The sequence below is a fragment of the Chionomys nivalis genome, chromosome 14 (assembly GCF_950005125.1).
Source record: "Chionomys nivalis chromosome 14, mChiNiv1.1, whole genome shotgun sequence".
NCBI classification, from domain to species: Eukaryota; Metazoa; Chordata; class Mammalia; order Rodentia; family Cricetidae; genus Chionomys; species Chionomys nivalis.
This window is the reverse complement of record NC_080099.1, coordinates 30,329,546-30,343,167: the sequence shown is the minus strand read 5'-3', so window position 1 is coordinate 30,343,167 and position 13,622 is coordinate 30,329,546. Positions and strand designations below refer to the sequence as shown.

The following is a 13,622-nucleotide window of genomic DNA, read 5'->3' as shown; positions in this document are numbered from 1 at the left end:
GTAGTGTGTGTTGCTAATGCTGAAGGAAACACAGAAAACTAGTGCAGATGCTTCATGTGAGCTAGTTCTAGCAGTGGTTTGAGTAAATTTTAAAATATGCATGAAGTATGCCTTGTGATTAGACAGTTGTATCATTGAGCCACTAATTCACCCTCTAGTACAACTCAAGATATCTATTAAAAAATTTTAAAAATGTTTTAACCTTTGATAAGTGTTGCAAACAACTAAATGACTCACTTCCTTTCCTCTTGTTTCCATTCTCCCATTCTTTTCCCCTTTTTAAATTTTTCTATAATTGAAAATTTTAAATTGAAATAGGATTTTGTTAACTTTTATTGAGTATTATAGAGATACGTAGTCAGAATAACTTTTATTTCCTTTCTAGAAGAAATGGCAACATATCTTCGTTATGTACGAAGGCTAGATTTTTTTGAAAAGCCAGACTATGATTACCTAAGAAAACTTTTTACCGACCTGTTTGATCGCAAAGGATATATGTTTGATTATGAATACGACTGGATTGGTAAACAGTTGGTAGGTACTTTATGCTGTTAAAGTAAAAGATTATTTATGGTATTTTAATAGTACAGAATATTTCCATTGAAGATTGAAAACAGTGTGTAAGGAATTCCTTTTATTTCTTGTTTGGGGACATTGCTTTGGGGTCATCATACTTGGAATTTTATACAAGCTCTGCTACTGGATTTCCTGCTTTTCATAAAAGGGTGATGAGTTATTTTGGACTTTCTATCTTAATTTGTTTTTAATATTAAATATGATATTTCTATATAGTATTATGGTATTATAGTATTGTTACTTCTCTATAGTAACCTATGCTCTGCTTTGATCAAAATTAAGAATTTTAAAAGCTTCTGAGTCAAAATATTAAATATCTAATTTCGTTATTTAAGTAGTATTTTTTAAATTTGTAATAATGTTTTTTACTTATATATTAGCATTGGATATGAGATTCATAAATACATTTTTATTTTTAATGTGAGAAAGTACCTTAAAATTAATAAAAACAGTAGAAGACCCTTCCTATATACAAAAGTCAGTACACTGAAAAGTGTTTAAATGTCTTAAAAATACTTTAAAAAGTAACTGCGGTCTTTTTACTTTACTCTAAAAGCTTTTATCAATTGCTTGAGAACAGTTTTGCTTCTTAAAGACTTAATTTACTTAGCAGTATCATTTATTGATTCATTGATTCTCTAAAAGCAGCTAATGAAACTGTTGTAGATGGGACTCCTGAAGCAGGCTATTCCAGCAGTAATTGTTGTTTTCTTGTAGCCTACTCCAGTGGGTGCTGTTCAGCAAGACCCTGCCCTGTCATCGAACAGAGAAGCACACCAACACAGAGATAAGATGCAGCAGTCTAAAAACCAGGTTTGCTGTCCTTTGGATATGAAATCTCTACTTTCATTATTGAGATGCACATTTTTCTTCAATGGGTCACACATTATACACACAAGAAAGGATTGAAAGTACTTGTGTTTTCAGAAAGCTTTTAGTTTGCCATTAATTTCAGAATAATTACCAGTTTCTAATTCACGCTATGAATTAGTCAAAACCAAACAATGTTTGGTGCTGTTAGGATGGAAGTGTTAAAATTATACCAGCTTTTGCTCTTTCTCTCTGTTGTTAATTCGGTAGGTTATTTATTGGATTTCTGCTTTTTAAAATGATTTTTTTTATTCATGTGTTGAGAAATACAGAGGCAAAAAAGACAGTCTGTAGAAGTGCTTTAAACTGAGTGACTGAGTGGTGCTTAGCTAAGAATTCACTTGTCCCTGGAAGCAAACGAACATGAATGTGTTTTTACTCTGCATAAATTAGTTTCCTAAGCCCTATTTTCTCACCTATTAAGTAGTGGTAATACATGCTAACTTCTAGAATATAATTTTTAGTTAGAATTCAAGTAGGATAAAATAAAATAGAATATAAATTTATTCTCAGTAAATCTGAACTCAAGGATGGTGTTGTTCTTATGAATTTTACATTAAATGCACAGATAATTTTGAAGTAGAATAAACTGTACCACTTGGAGTATATGCTTAGAATATACCACTTGGAAGATAGGCTATATGCATTTCCATATCTAATATAGAAGATGTTGTTTCTTGTCATGAACCTGCAGAGTAAATGGACTTCTTTTAGGCAAATAATGGAATAAAGATATCTTAAGAGTAGTGAGCAGGAGACAGGAAAAGAGAGGAGAAAAGAGAAAAAGGGGTGGGGAGAGAGAAGAAAGACAACAGAAAAGCAAGAAGCTAAAAATCAAGAGATTATTTGTTTGGAGTATAGGTCAGTCTAATTTGCTTGGAACAGAGCATAAATTAGAGAGAAGGTATGTAAGAGTGATTTGAAATAAGAGTAAGATTGAGAGTGAAGAGTTAATGTTCCTGGGGAAAGGCATGGCAGCTGTTGAAAACTTCAGCAGATCATGTCTCTTTTGCAAGAAGATTCTCTTTATTTAGATTCTATCTTGCCTCTTTATTTTCACGTCATTTATCCCGTTAAAGTCCAAATAATGGTTAAAACAAGATGAAAACTAAAGGATAAAATATACCATTCATTAAAACATATAGCTGGACAAAATGCTCACTTTAGGGCATAGTTAACAATATGTATGGTATAGCTGATTTAGAAAGATTTGGTTTTAGAGTTTGACACAGAAACACAATCGCACATGAAAAGTCTCATGAACTAATTCAACTATAAGTAGAGTTAGTTGATAACTTGAACAATCTGATGAGATATCTATGTAAGTATAGGGCTCAGAAGTTGAGAGCTGGTGTTTCTGTTTTCCAAACTAGAGTTGATTTCTTGGATGTTCCTGGAAGAGTGTCAGTGATTGGTACTCCCTAAACTCCTATGCCCAAGCTCTTGTAATAAAGCTTTGTAGTAAGGGCCGCCTTCAGTATTGAATTGCTTCACAACTTAAATACTTTTAAGCTTCTCTAACTTTCTACTTATCACAGACATAGCTCTTTTAATATAAACTCTCTAAGGGTGGGGTCTGTATTTTCTTTGTAGTTCTTTTTGCCCCAAATGCAGGGAAGATTTTCTATGTATGTGTAATTTCAGTAAATCCTTTGGGATAGAGTTGTCTATGGGATTTGAGACCTGAATATACAGTCTCCTCGTTAAAGAAAGGTTATGTGCATAGAAAAAGTTCAAAATATCCATGCATCAGTTATGTTTTTGTTTTGTTCTGTTTGTTTTATGACAGACCCTATGGTTCACAGTCCAAAAGAGGAAAAGCATGAGTTTCTTAAAAGGGCTGAACATTGTAATGACTGCAGACAGAGGCAGTCAGTGGTTGAAGTTCAGGGGAGCTACAGTTACATATAATATGTTAGGTATGTGTTAGTGTTTATGCAGAAAGAGTTCACATAGGTTTTTAATATTTTCTTACAGAGGTCTGTCACCAACTGCCACAGATACCTGTCTTGATTTTAGCATCTTTTTCATTTTCAGATTTGATTTCCTATAATTTATTTAAATGTCAGCTCTCAGTCCACTAATTCTGGCTGTGCAGTTAGCGAGTGATGAAAAGACAGAACTCTCACAGTGGTTTTGATGGCAGACTTCATGCCATGGCCTATGTAATTTTGCACTATACAGTTTAATTTAGGAAGCTTACTCCCAGAATGTTTTTTTTCATGTCCTTCTACTTATATTTAACGTCTGTTTTAGAAAGGGTTACTCTGGCGTCCGGTGTACTTAGGCTTCCTTTAGCTGAGCATACTTGGCACTTTGTGGCAAGATTTTGTGGAATTTGGTAGAAAAAGAAAAACACAAGCACTAGAGACTTTAGGGTATTCATAGTTAGTGCCAGGAGCTTGGTAGTGTTATTGATGCTGACTCTGCCTGAAATTGCCACTGTGTTCTTTGCTAGGTCTGTGACGTCAGGACAGTGTTGAATGTCAGTGTCTTTATCCAAGAAACACAGATTTTATCTAAAGTTACTAATTCAGAACCAAACTTTAAGAACTCTCCCTTCTGTCAGTGTTTTCTGCGTGTTCCTGAAATAGAGAAATTGCAACTAAGAAGCCATTCTGATTTTTACTAGTCTAATACTAGTAGCCTATTCTTATTCCCATAGAGATTTACCAAGTGATCTCAGAAACTCCAAAATTTTCAGTCTGTTTCATTAAAGAAGGCTCTTTAACTAGAACCAAGTTTTTAAAAAATTAAAGCCACAAAGAGATTGTGAGATTATGATTAAAAATGTTGTTTTGTTATAGTCTCATAGTATTGTGCGTAGTGCTTTTTACTTTTCAAAGACCTTTTCTGTTTTCTCCTGCTACACCTGCAGTAGAAACAGAATACAGTAAAGAGAGGAACATCTCCTAGGATGTCAACCTTTTAAGGATTTTTTTTCTCACATTGCTAAAAGTAGTTGCCCATGGGAGAAGCTCTGCGGACTCTGTAAGACAGTGTGGTGGCTTGCAGTGCGCTCATGTCAGTCTATTCTCTGGGTCTTGGATAATTCGCTTATGAACTTGTGGGATCTATGGCTTCCCAAATTTTCTACTTCTAAAATTTTATGGTTCTAACTTATTTTTATTGCTGACCATTATTCAATTTATCAATAAAAATTATCTTTCCTCTTCAGAGATAAATAACTATGTATGATTCAGAATAGAAAGGATATTTTAAATTTCCTTTTTTACATTTGTTTTGTATATTATAAGGATGAGATGTTTAACATATTGGGTTTTTCTTCTTCCATGCATGCCACATGCATTAAATAAATGGCAGTCGGCAGACCACAGGGCAGCTTGGGACTCTCAGCAGGCAAATCCCCATCATTTGAGAGCTCACCTTGCAGCAGACAGACATGGTGGCTCGGTACAGGTATTTTCTGATTTTTGCATGAGTGATTATTCCCCAGATTTATACAACTAACCTTTTTTTGAGCTCATGGCATGATACTCTATCTTTATGAAAGCTTGTTGCCGAATTCTATCCATAATTCTATTTCTTTGTTACTTAACCAAAACCAAAGTTAACATGGTCCAGGAAGACCACCAGGGATGCTACACTTTAGTGTGCCGTGTTTTATTTTTTGCAAGGACATGCAACAGTATTTAAGTCATATTCACGGCAACTTAGAAAAAAATGAGTGTGGTTAAGTATGCATTGAGCTAGATTTTTAAATGTGAAGTTTAATATTTTTATTAATGCTTTAAATAAAACATTTACAAAACTTCCCCCCTTTTTACTGACTTTTCTTCCTTCAAGTTTCATTCATAGATATCTGAACTTTTTCATCTGTACTACTTGGAAACATGGCCCTATTTGCACTGCTGTGCTATACATTCATAGATCAGTAAGCTGTAGTTTCTGCACCTTTAAAGCACGTCCGCCAGCAGCTGCCCGCCACTGTCCTGGCCACCAGGTGTAACTATTTAGGTGTGATTATGGAGACTGCAGCTTTATAGGGCTTTACAGTGGCTCCTTAAGCCAATCTGAATACTAGCTCAGAGTAACTGATGACTTCTGTCACACCTCTTTCAATTTGAAAGCCCTGTGTTTTGGTTTTGTTCCTCTGCATATTTCTGCTTGAACAATTTTCCATCATATTTGATCAATTTTGCATTTTTTAAATACATTATTAATCAACATAATCTATATTGAATCATTTTTATTTAAATTCTAAAAATCAGTTCAAAATTAAGTCTTAGGAGCTATCTTGTTTTCCTCACCGTTACATTTTAAAGTATGTAACCACCCATTTATATATAAAAATATATAGATTTTTAGTAATATGCAGTAGAAATATTTGAATAGTTACATGAACTCAGGAGTGACAGACTCAGGCAGAAGTACCTGAATTCATATCATTGGAGAAGCTAAGTATGTTTAATCTGCATAAAATGTTTACCCATATTTTTGCTTGCTTCTGAGTCCTTTTGTTTGTGCTATGCTACATGTTTTCTAGTGCTCAGGAAGATCTGCAACAGCAAAGGCTCTAATAGAGATCTGTCCTGCCATTATAGGGTTACTTTGAATCTGTTTTCCTGGTCTGTGGCTCCTCTTATGTGTTTCCCAGGATGAATTATTTGGATGTTGTTCCATCACATTAGCAGTTCATGCTGTTTTCCCTTAGAGTGCTTGTACTTTTTTCTGTCTCTCTCAAACTTTTCTGTCTGTTGAGACTCCTTCCAGTTTCATTCTATTCTGTGTGATCAGTTTACCCACTAGAATTCTTAGTAGGAGAATGAATGAATAGATCAAAATAAGAAATTATGCTCTTTTTATTGATTTCTCTCCTCTCTTTTTTTGCATTTTTTCTTTTTCTCTTTACATCTCGATCAGTTTTTCCTTACTCCGCTGTCTTTTCAATCATACGAGGTAATACAGTAAACATTTTCAAAAGTTTAATGAGTAATTTACTAACACCTCAAGTATGTCAATGCCAGAATCTTATCCCACTGCAAAATAAAGAATGTATTTAATGCATTTGCAAATTATCTTATGCACATTCAGAATTACTTGAATTATTATGATTATATATACTTAGACTAATGAAAATGTAATTAAAACTAATGAAATGAAAGAAAAGTACCTAAAGGCTAACTACTGTGATTATTATTATTGAGTACTATAGCTGATCCTAAATCAGGGTAGAAAGGGAAGCAGTGTGTTATTCTCATGGTCTTATAAAGGGAAGTGTTGCAGAGGTTTTTAAGAACCTTTTTTAAGAGGTTTGTTTTGGCCTCTTGAAGGATCAAATGGTGTGTGTGTGTGTGTGTGTGTGTGTGTGTATAAAAATCTTAGCACATTAGGCAAGAGCTCTAACATGATGCTGCAAGCCCAGCAGCCACCTTTGACAGGCTTTTCCTAGTCAGTGATAACCCCCATTACTGTAGTTTTTTATGTGGAACAGTGAAGCACTGTTAACAATCTAGGCTGTTTAGAGTTGACCATGATGGAATTTCTTGAAGTTTTGACTTAAAGAAAGATAGTGTTTATTTCTGTGAGTGTGGTGATACACGTGTTCCAATGATTGTGTGCCCATGTGCATATATGTAGAAGCTGAGCCATATTCCTACCCCTGATGATCTTTTAATAGATGCTAAGTAGCAGAGTCTAAACTTGAACTTTCTCCTGTCCTGATTAATTATAATTTAACAGACCAGATATACATGTTACCAAAATGATGATGTTGTTGAGTACAATAGATTTGGTTCAAATTTTGTATGCTGATTATTTATCAGTAAAAGGAGGAGGATATTAACAATATTTTCACCTTGATTTCGCTGTGAAAATTTTGTAAAAGGTATTTTATATAGAGACTGAGGTTTTCAAAGTGCTAAGTACAATTGATTACTTTTTTAATCAGTGAAGTTATATTTTATTCATTTCCTAAAATTGAAGAATAAGGACATAACCAAAAGAAAACATTGTCAAATTCACTTTTTCTTTTTTATATTTATTTAGTGAAATATAAAAATATGTAGCTATTTATTCAAAAAACTCTTTCTGCTAGAAGAATGAAGAATAAATTAGTATATCTGAAGATGTTATTTTGAGTCTGTTCTTGCCTGTGTATGTTTTGGAAAGCCACTGGATTTAGTGTGCCTATCTCTGTTAGTCCATAGAACCATTGCAATGGATATGACTGGGAAAGAGACGTACCCATTCATAATTTTGGCTCTTTATTATTTAGAAATATTTATGTAAGTTACTATTATGTTGTTACAAACTGTTTGTGTTAGTTACTGTTCTAGACTCATGGAATGAAAAGAAGAATGGAGAGACAGGAGACTGTGGTAGGTAGTTAGCAGAGTGCGAGGAGAATAGTCAGAGAAACAAACCTAAAATGGCCTGAATTAATGATTCAGATTTTCATGTAAAAATACTCTGAATACAAAAGTATCAGTAGTGATTATCAGCTGAAGAAGGCAGTAGGGGAAAGAAGAGTGTCTCAGGCAGAGAAAACAGCATGCATAAAGTTGGTGAGGAGAGAGACACTTAAGAATTGAACTCAGTAGATAGAGGTGTTGGTAAGAATTGAAACTGGGAGGCCTGTGGGTTGTAAATTGTGAAAGATATAATAGTCCTTGTTATTAGTTTTGAATTTTATTCTGAAGATACTGGGCAAACATAAAGAGGATTATGTAAAGCTAGTCATGGTGGTGCATGCTTGTAACCTCAGGCAGAGACAGTATCCCTAGGAAAGCTAATCAGCTAGACTAACTGAATTAATGAGCTCTGGATTCAGTAAACACCACTTTCTCAACAAAGAAACTGGAGAACAATTAAAAAGATACCTGATGTCAACTTCCAGCCTCTAGATATGTGGGAAAACATATACACAATCATGCACACCACCCTCATACATGCAAAACACACACACACACACACACACAATCTGTTGTCTATGTCTATCTCATTTTCCTGGTTTGTTCATTTGGTGATGTGCATTTGTGATGGTTACATAGGTGGCTGCTATGTAAGCATAGGTTCTCAGGTATCTGTAGTATTCTAACTCAGATTCCTGTGGGTATATACTTAGAAGTGGTACAGTTAGATCATGTGCTAATTCTATTTTTGATTTTTGAAGAACATTCATCTTGATTTTTACATTGGTTGCACTACTTTACTGGCCCCCTAGAGGAGTATAAGGGTTCCTTCCTCCCGAGCCCATCCTTACTAGCTAATGCTGTTGGGATTTTGCTTTCTTTTTCTTTTTGTTTTTTTTTAAGACATGGTCTCACTGTGTAGACACAGGCCAGCAGCCTCAAACTCTCAGAGATCTACCTGCTTTTGCCTCCACCCTGCCTGGCCTTGTTTACTTGATTCTAGTGGGTTCAACTCAAGATGAGATGGAGTTTTGATGTGCTTTTCAGTCACTGTTCCCTGACAGCTAAGGGTTTTTGGTACTTTTCCTATGTTTATTAATCATTTGTATTTTCTTGTTTTTAAAAATGTATTAATTTGCCAGTTTATTGATAGAATGATCTGAGCTTTTGGTCTTTAATTCTTTTAGGTTTTTAAAATACAGATTCTAGATACTGACCCTCATTCAGATGCATAATTGACAAGCATTTTCTCCTGTAGACTGCCTCTCTACTCTGCCGATTTTCTTCCCTATGCAGAAGACTGGCAGTTATTGGATGTTTATTTCTGGAACTGTTTTCCCTTTCTTTCCTTGTGCAGTTTCATGGCTTTAGATTTAACATTGCCTTTTAATCCATTTTAATTGATTTTTGTGCAGAGTGATTGATATATATCTATTCTTATTCTTCTGTATGCAAACAAGCAGTTTTCTAAGCACCGTTTATGGAAAAGGCTGTCTTTACCCCAGTGTCTGCCGTGGCTGTGTGCATTCATTTCTGGACCTTTTATTCTGTCCCATTGGTTTGTGTGTCCATTCTTGTTCCAGCACACTGCTGTTTTTATTACTAATCTTTGTAGTATAATTTGATATCTGTACCCCCACCACTGCTCTTAGTGCTTGTCATTACTGTGGCCTTTTGAGGCCTTCAAGCTTCCGTATGAGTTTTAAAACTGTTTTCTCTTTCTGTCAAGACTGTCATTGAAATTTTGTTGGAGATTACATTGAACTTGCAACCTTTTTGGTCATATAACCATTTTTATAATACTGCTTTTGTGAATTTATGATTATGGGAATTCTTTCCATTGTCTATAGCTTCTTAAATTTCTTTATAAATTTTTCATTGTAATTTTTCATCTCTTTGCTTAGTTTTATGACTAGATATTTTTGCTTTGAAACACTTGTGAATGAAGCTTTTCCTTTTTTTCCCAACAAGTTTGTTATTGTATAAAAGAACTACTGATTTGAGTGTGGATTATGTACCCTGCTACATTGCTGAAATTGTTTCATAGATGTAAGAATTTCTACTAGAATCCTTGAGGTCTTTTGAAGTATAGAGGAACTCTGTTATCTGCAAATGGGGGTAATTTGATTTCTTCCTTTCCCATTTGTATGTCTTTTTATTTTTTTTTAGTTGCTGTATTGATCTATCCAAAACATTAAGCACTGTATTGAATAGAAGTAGAGTTACCGGACATCTTTATCTCATTCACGATCATGTTTAGAGGAAATGTGTTTAGTTCTTTCAATTTAGTATAATGTTTCATATTTATAGTTTTTATGATGTTGATGCATGCTCCTTCTATTCCTTGTTAATTCAGAATTTTTAATATGAAGAGGCGCAGAACTATGTTAAAGGTCTTTTCTACATTTAGTAAGATTGTCAGTGATTTCTTTCCCCAAGTATATTACGTATAGTGTTGCATTTATTTTATATGTATATAGTAAATATTTCATACATTTCCTGTAATAAAGTAAATTTAATCATGGAGTATTCTTTTTAATATTTTTCAATTCAATTTTATAAGTATTTTATTGAGAATTTTCACATGTATGTTTATTGAGGAAATTGACACTTTCCTCCTTCTGTTGTTTCCTTATCTGTTTTTGGTATCTGTAACATTTTCTTCAAAAATTAACTTGGGATAGTTTTGCTTCCTTTTCTGTTTTAGAAAAGTATTTGAGAAACACCAGTGTTCATTTGTTCTTAGTTCTGGGAGAATTCGGCAGTGAGTCTCTCCAGTCCTGAGCTTTTCTTTGTTAGGAAACTATCACTGCTTCTATCTTGTTGCCTGTTTATGTTGTTTAAATCCTCCTGATTTAATTTTTGTAGATGGTACTATATAAATATAATTTACTCATTTCTTCTAGACTTTCCATCATTTTAAAATAGAGGTTTTCAGAGCATTCCCCAAGGATTCTCTGGATTTCATTGTTATTGTAATGTTCACCTTTTCATCTCTAATTTTATATTTTCCTCTTCTGTCTCTTTGTTTTGATTAATTTGGCTAAGGGTTTGTCAATCTTGTTTATTTTCAAAGAAGCAACTCCTTTGTTTCATTGATACTTTGTCTCATCCTCTTAATCCCTTCTTTTATTACTTCTTATCTCAGCTGAAGCTTCTACCCCATGGATGTTTGGTTTGGTTTCTTGATCAAGTCCTAGAATTCTTTCATGTTGTTGTCATGCTTGGCTTATCTTTTCTTCATTTATGTTTGAATCTAGTATTTCTTCAGCCTTTCTTTGTTCTTTCTCCAGCTTTACTTGGTCTGTGGTGATGTTTTCTACCATTTAACTGAGTTCCAGAGTCCCCATCACCTGTCCCCACTGATTCTCTGTTCCTGCTGGCCTTCTTGAAGGTTGCTGATTTTTGTGTCTGTATATTGGATTGATTTTCTTACTGTGGACTTACCTTCTAGGAGTCACTTGTTGCTTTTAGAAATAGATTCTGGATTCTTTGTCTGACATTTCAACTGTTTCAGTGGCTTATGGTCTCCTGGATTCACTGTGCTGCCTTGCCTTTTTGTTTGTCTTGTGACAGCTGTGTCTGCTGCTTATCTCTGCGTTTGTATTTCAGGTTGTTCTTAAGGAGCAGTTCCTTTGAACTCAACCCCAGTACCATTCAAAGAGTAGAAAACCTACTGATGTAGGAGCAGCAATTAAAAAATATATATGATATAGAAATGTACTTAATATCAGTTAAAGCCCCCTGATGCGCACTACCAGTGACCGTAGTACAGAAAATGGCAAAAATAATGTAATGTTCTGTAATATTAAAGGAAGGAAACAGAAAAAGAAAATAACAGAGGAGAAGCAGGGTTAAATAAAAGAGGAAAAGGAAGAAGAGGGAAGACTATTATGAAGAAAGAGGAAAGAAGAGCTAAAAATATTGCCTAATAATGAGAAAATGTATAAAGAAACTAAACAAATGTAAGAATTATTATTAAAAATAAAAACATAAAAGCCCTTTTTAAACACATAAAGTAAAATTAAGATACTGCTGAAAGCATAATAAGAGGGAAATGGAGAAGCATAGAGGGAAGAAGATGGAATCTTAGAGTACCTTTGTGGGTCCCAAAGTTGGAGTCATATTTAATGGTGTAGCCACTTGTTAGTTGCCCATACTCTTGCAAGTGTCCTGTAACTCATGTTCCCATAGGACTCCAGTCCCCTCCCCCCATGCCAAAAAAGACATGAATGTAGGAGGTCTGGCTGGGAAGAGGAAGGAGATGAGCAGAAGTGGGAGGGGAATGAGAGTATGAGAGTAATGGGAATGAATACAATTAAATTCATTATATAACTGGGTAAAAATGGCATAATAAAACCTGTTTTATGTCTAATTAATATATGCTAATAATCTTTAAAAATATGAATTAAAAGAAGATAAATAGATTTTTCCCAGTCCATAAGAGCAGAAGTTTCATCAGAGGACACAACATTAAACCCAGACACAATTTGAAAGGAGAAGAAGGAATCAAAATATGGTTGTTGGGGGAGTGGAAGTAACAGGAATTGTGAAGGTTACTGCTTGTAGGTGACTATTCAGTAAAAAGCTAGCTCACTTAAAAATAATGGAATTGGTGTCTTCAGGAAGAGGCATGAAGGTGGGTGGGGATCTGTTGAAACTGGAGAGTCGCTTTGCTTGTTTGCTTGTTTTGTTTTTTTTCTCTCTTCTCCCTTCTGAGTTGTGCTGAACCAGGACTGGACGAGTGTGAGGTTACCTGACAAAACTATTTTTCCTTTTAGTACCTTCTTTTCTGTATGTGGCAGGAGACTCTGTTAGCCATCTTAGCTTTGCAGTTTGTGGACCACACGGATTCTTTTCTGGTCCCGTCTGTTTTATACACCCTGGGATGTCTAGCTGTTCTAGTCAGAGATACTTCCGTAGTGTACTGGGGAGCTGGAGAAGCAAGCATGTCATTCAGACCTACACAGCTAGACCAGTCTCCCACTGTTTGCTTGTTTATTGAGACATGGTCTCTTTATGTAACCCTGGTTGTCCTGGACTTGGATACATTGACTAGGCTGTCCTTGAACCCACAGAGAATCAGCTTGCCACTGCCTGTGCATACACCACCACACCTGGAAGTTTGTACTCTTTGAAAACCTGCCCAGTATTGGGTTCTGTCGTAGGTCGCAGATTTCAAGCAGTCTACTGGTACGTTAGAGTTCTCAGTCCTTGTGGCAGTGAACCTTGTGGCAGATATGTGGTTTCAGAGACTAGCTTATCAGCTGATGACTGGCCTGAGCTTCTTGGAATTCCCAGTAATTCTTAGGTGATAGGCAAGTTCTTAGTGATTGAGGGTAGTTTACTGGCCACCATACCCTTTGCTGCCCCAGCTGAGGTTGCTGACTCTTTAAGACTGTCTGCTGTAATTATCCCTCACTTAAAGTTGTGTTGGGTTAGTTCCAGGCTCCTCCTGGACTGTGATTGCTCCTTGTTATCAGGCTCCCAGGGTAATTTAGTCTTAAACACCAGGTTGCCTCTTAAACTGATACCTGGCCTCAGCCCTCTGAGGTATGAGAAGTGGAAGAAAGGACCTCTTCCACACTGATAACTGTTATACCAGAGGAGTCACTATCTAAACTCTCAAGTACTAAGGCTTGTGGAGACTGTGTACTTGTTTGTTAGGCAGGGTTGCTGGTTTCTTTTCACCAAGGTCTCTGTCTCCTTGCTTAACTTTAGATGGCACTTCTGTGCCCCTCTTTCCCTGGAGAGCTGTTCAGGGTCTCTGTCCCTCCTTCCCCGGAGAGCTTTGCAGGGCCT

At 35.4% G+C, this 13,622-nt stretch overlaps 1 protein-coding gene across 10 annotated transcripts in view; it reads left to right on the top strand.

Moving 5' to 3' along the window:
- Positions 1-13,622, top strand: part of Csnk1g3 (casein kinase 1 gamma 3) — an 89,656-nt gene that overhangs the window by 62,760 nt on the left and 13,274 nt on the right. For 4 of the 10 annotated variants that reach the window (XM_057788638.1, XM_057788634.1, XM_057788635.1 and 1 more), the window contains 3 exons: positions 386-534; positions 1,294-1,389; positions 4,771-4,866. In XM_057788638.1, the coding sequence (XP_057644621.1) occupies positions 386-534; positions 1,294-1,389; positions 4,771-4,866 (341 nt within the window). The remainder of the gene's footprint in view (positions 1-385; positions 535-1,293; positions 1,390-4,770; positions 4,867-13,622) is intronic. The other 6 variants (XM_057788639.1, XM_057788637.1, XM_057788643.1 and 3 more) reach the window with 3 other exon arrangements.